The sequence below is a fragment of the Miscanthus floridulus genome, chromosome 1 (assembly GCF_019320115.1).
Source record: "Miscanthus floridulus cultivar M001 chromosome 1, ASM1932011v1, whole genome shotgun sequence".
NCBI lineage: Eukaryota > Viridiplantae > Streptophyta > Magnoliopsida > Poales > Poaceae > Miscanthus > Miscanthus floridulus.
The window spans coordinates 2,076,207-2,080,789 of record NC_089580.1 but is presented as its reverse complement, the minus strand read 5'-3'; the positions used below and the strand labels follow the sequence as shown (position 1 = coordinate 2,080,789).

The window sequence follows — 4,583 nt, the reverse complement described above, 5'->3', positions numbered from 1 at the left end:
CGCCCCCTACTATTCGTGGGCTCCTGCCTCGTGGCCCCCTGGAGCCAGGCCTCCAGTGTCCATGCATCGCATCGTGTCCAGCGCTTGTGCATGTGTAGACTCTGCTGACACGCAGTCCCCGTTGTTCATGGAGCTCATGGCATCCCGTGTCAGTCCATTGATCAATCAGTGTTCCGTCTAATAATAAATCCTCTCTAGTCATATCATATCACCTCATAAAGCTAGGCCTTCCGTTATACCCCACTCAGAATAGCAAGTACAGCCACGCCCACGCCCGCGCCTTCCTCCAATGGCCGCCGCCTCCACTCTCTTCTTGCTCTCCCTCGCCCTCTTGCTCAACCTCCAGGCCGGGCCCGCGGGATCGGTGCCGGTGTCGGTGTCCACCGCGCTTCCCGTGGCAGGGGACGCGCCGGCGCCGCAGCTGCCGAGGGCGGAGCTGGCGGCCATCTTCCGGGTGATGGCGGACCTCCTCGGCGACCCGGCGTGGCCGCGGCTCCACCCGCGGCCCTGCACGGACACGCCGTGGCCGGGCCTGCAGTGCGAGGTGGCGCCCGACGACGCGCGCGTGCTCCGCGCCACGCGCCTCCACTTCGGCCCCGACGTCGCCACCCCGCCCTGCAGGCCCGGGGCCAGGCTCGACGCCGCCTCGCTGCGCGGCCTGCCGCACCTCCGGACGCTCTCCATCTTCGGCTGCTTCTCCGGCGCCGCTGACCAGGCCGCCGCCGTCGAGCTGCCGCCCGCGCTGTTCGCGGGCGCGGCGTCGTCCTCGCTCGAGCAGATCGTGCTCAAGTCCAACCCCGGCCTCGGGGGCCCCATTCCGGCGACGTTGAGCGGACTGCGGAGCCTGCGCGTGCTCAGCCTCTCGCAGAACGGCTTCCGTGGCGGGATCCCCAGGGAGCTCGGCGGCCTCGCCGCGCTGCAGCAGCTCGATCTCAGCTACAACAACATCACCGGCGAGGTACGGTACATTATGGCCTATAACTACGCGCCACGTGGACATGCATTTCATTTTTGCATTATTGCAGATACCCGAGGAGATTGGTGCCATGTCGAGCCTGACCATCCTTGACCTGAGCTGGAACAGCATCGACGGCGGCGTGCCGGCGCCGCTGGGCAAGCTCCAGAGGCTGCAGAAGGCGGACCTGAGCTACAACCGCCTCGCCGGCCGCGTGCCGCCGGAGGTCGGGTCGCTGCGGGAGCTCGTGTTCCTTGACCTGAGCCACAACAGCCTCGCGGGCCCGCTGCCGACCTCGCTGGCCGGACTGTCCAGGCTGCAGTACCTGCTGCTGCAGGACAACCCGCTCGGCACGGCGGTGCCGGCGGTGGTCGGGTCGCTGCGCCGGCTGCAGGTGCTGGGCCTGTCCGGGTGCGACCTGACGGGGCCCATCCCGCGGGGCGCGTTCGCGGCGCTGGCTAGCCTCACGGCGCTGTCGCTGGACCGGAACCGCCTGGACGGGCCGATCCCGGCGAGCCTGGCCGCGCTGCCGCACCTGGGCCAGCTCAACCTCAGCCAGAACCGGCTGGCCGGGGAGATCGCGCTGCCGGGGCACTTCGTGGCGCGGCTCGGCAGGCGCCTCGATGTGCGGGGCAACGACGAGCTGTGCGTCGGCAGGGGCCTGCAGGGGAGCGGCTACCTGGGGGCTCCGCCGTGCGTGGACAGGGGCAACGGCGACGGCTCGCCGGAGAGATCCGATGCTGCGGCGGCGGCCGGCGGTGGGCGACGACGGTGTTACGCGGCCGTCGGCCTGTTGGACGGGTCGGCGTGTCATCTTTTTGTGTCGTGTCTGGTGCTCGTGTTCCAGTTGTGATGTGATGTGCTCGTGTTGGACGGCTTCCAGGCACCCATGGCCCATGGCCCATGCTGTTCGGCTGGTTCAAGTTATCTTTGTTGCCACGGCGGCCCTCGCCCCTCGAAGTGGGCGGCCATACTCTCACCTCACTAGTTAATTTAACTTTGTTCTAAGTTTCTTGAAATATATTTTTTTCAAGTTAAACATCTTTATGTTTGACCAAACATTTTGAAAAATTTCTAGCATCTTCAATACTAAATAAATGCATTATGAGAATACATTCCAATATTTCTTAGGCCTCCTTTGGACAGGAGGAAAAGCAAAGGAAAAACGGAGGAATCCGCAGGCGTAGGAAAGGAAAGAAAAGTCGATTCCTATGGATTGCTCGTGAGCCGTTGCCTCGGACTTTGCGCGAAAACATGAGCTCGACCTGGATGTTTGTTTTCCTGTGCTACAGTGAGACAACGAATCCATAGGAATGGATTCCTCCGGATGATTTCCTTCGTTGCCAAAGGGAAGATGACGTCAGCAAAATTCATAGGAATGAATCCTCCGTTTTTCCTGTGATTCGCCCGTATGCCAAAGGGGCCCATAGTGAATTTAGTGAGAGGAATTTGATGTTGTAGACCTTGTTGTCTTTTTTAAACTCGATTAAAACTAGAGAGTTTATTTCAGACAGAACTAAAGTGACTTGGAATTTAGAAATAAGGGAATAAGTACTTAGTAATTTTAAAACTTTGATCATCTTGAGATTTCAAACTATTTACGGTAATGTTTAAGGCTAATTATTAGCTAGCTAATGTGTTAGCCTAAATTAGCTTTAGTCCATACATGAGGCTAATTGTTAGCCAAGACTACAACTAGTTGTTAGCCAATTAGCTAACCAACTCTAGCTAATTTAGGCTCATCTTTAGCTCCAACTAGTAATTAGCTCTAACGGGTCCAAACATCCTTTTAGTTTGTAAAGGAGTTTTTTTTGGAAAACAATGAAGAAGTTACTCTCTCCGTTCTGAAAAGAATGTAATTCTCCAAACCTAGATATGGCAAACGCTCCGGGATAACCGCCGGTGGTAACGGAGTCTCTACAGACCCACACCCATCCGAACCCTTGCACGGAGGCCCTCGCGTGTGCGCAGGAGCACGGCGAGGAGCTACGACAAAGGCGGCCGAACCAGCCACCACTTGCGTCGGCGTGCTCGGCGCAGCACGTTGCGCCATGCGTGCGTAACCCAGCGAGCGGCGCCTAGGGACACGTCCGCCAGGTCCAGCGCAACATCATGGACGGAGAGAACGATCCCCACACTTCGCTCGGGCTGGCCAGAACATCGCCGCTGTGGCGATGCTTCTGCGTGGCCTTCTAGAGCTAGTCGACCCTCAGGAGCAGGCGATCCTACGGAACCTCCGGGCACTGGTGCAAATGGTCGCCGTTCAATATGCGGAGAGCTCCGCGTTGCGAGACCGACTCGCGGCCTCTCTCCCCATCGGGGGAATGGGGACGCACCAGTCACATCATTCCATCCACTCACCTCTACAGTCGCCAGGCGCGGAACAGGAGGCCGCAGCTACACCACGGCCTGACCTAGCACCCGCTCCACACCGACCACCAGTGCGCGAATGCCTCAGGCCGAACCGAGATGCTCATAGCATCATCAACAACTGACACCATGCCCGGCATGATGATGACATCCATCGGGGGGCGGTGAGAGCAGGCGGCACGAGCACCGACCAGACCATCGAGGGAAGCGGTGAAACGCACCCCAGGCAAGGTCGCCGACCCGACGACCAGAGTCCTAGCCCGAATGGCCCAGGACCTTGGGCCTTTGGCCGACGCATCCATAGAGCGCCATTCCCACAGCGCTTCCCTAGAGACGAACCCTGGAATATGGCTCGAAGACTTCTGGTTCACCTATCGAGACAGAGGAGTGGATGATGACCACTTCATTCAATACCTCCCCATCTGCGTGGGGGAACATGTTCGAGCATGGCTTGAATTCCTCCCGCATGACAACATCCATGACTAGGCAGATCTTAAGAGGATCTTCATTGGAAACTTCCAGGGGCCGTATATCCGTCCTAGGAATTCCTGGGACCTCAAGAGCTACCAATAGGAGCCCAACGAGTTCATGCGGGATTACATCCGTAGGTTCTCAAAACAATGCAACTCCCTTCCTGATGTTGTCGACGCAGACGTCATCCACGCGTTCCTCTCCGGGATGACCTATGAGTCCCTGATCCATAAGCTCGGCTGTCTGAAGCCCCAGACCACTCACGACCTGCTCGACATCACCATGAACCATGCCTCCAATGAGGAGGCGGTCAGAGCAGTCTTTAGTGGAAGCCAGGACAAGGGCAAGGCCAAACATGAGGACCAAGATGAGGGCCCCTCCACGTAGAGGGGCAAAAAGAACAAGATGGATCGGCGCCGATCGACCAACTCCGCATTGGTCACCGCAGCTGATCGCACGGGCAAGCAGCCCCAGCAGGGCCTGCCTAACCACTTCAACAAGCTCATGGAGGGCCCATGCACCAACCATGCCTACCCCGTCAAGCACCTATACAAGGACTGTGAACTCCTTAAGTGCTTTCTATGATAGGCCAGTAGGCCAAAAGAGGGAAAGGGCAAGGAGGCAGCAGCTAAGAAAGGAGGCGCTGCGGGCAAGGATGGGGATGGATTTCCCGATCCTGAGGAATACCTCATGATCTTTAGGGATCTGATGCCATCTACTCCAAGCACCAGCACAAAGTGCGCTATAGAGAAGCATGCGTCGCTGAAATAGTCATCCCCTCCTTTCT

The 4,583-nt window shown here is 58.5% G+C and overlaps 1 protein-coding gene across 1 annotated transcript; it reads left to right on the top strand.

Moving 5' to 3' along the window:
* The first annotated feature begins 253 nt into the window (after window positions 1-253).
* LOC136470959 (receptor like protein 29-like) lies at window positions 254-1,926 on the top strand. The gene is made up of 2 exons (XM_066468692.1): window positions 254-958; window positions 1,026-1,926. Exons 1-2 carry the CDS (start codon window positions 290-292, stop codon window positions 1,806-1,808), a joined length of 1,452 nt encoding a protein of 483 aa, XP_066324789.1. The 5' UTR covers window positions 254-289; the 3' UTR covers window positions 1,809-1,926.
* Window positions 1,927-4,583: the final 2,657 nt, after the last annotated feature.

Bases quoted from the DNA above. Each gene is read 5' to 3' on its own strand.
- LOC136470959 (XM_066468692.1), top strand. From the start codon at position 290: ATGGCCGCCGCCTCCACTCTCTTCTTGCTCTCCCTCGCCCTCTTGCTC. The intron at 959-1,025 runs GTACGGTACATT...GCATTATTGCAG, and splicing joins ACAACAACATCACCGGCGAG to ATACCCGAGGAGATTGGTGC.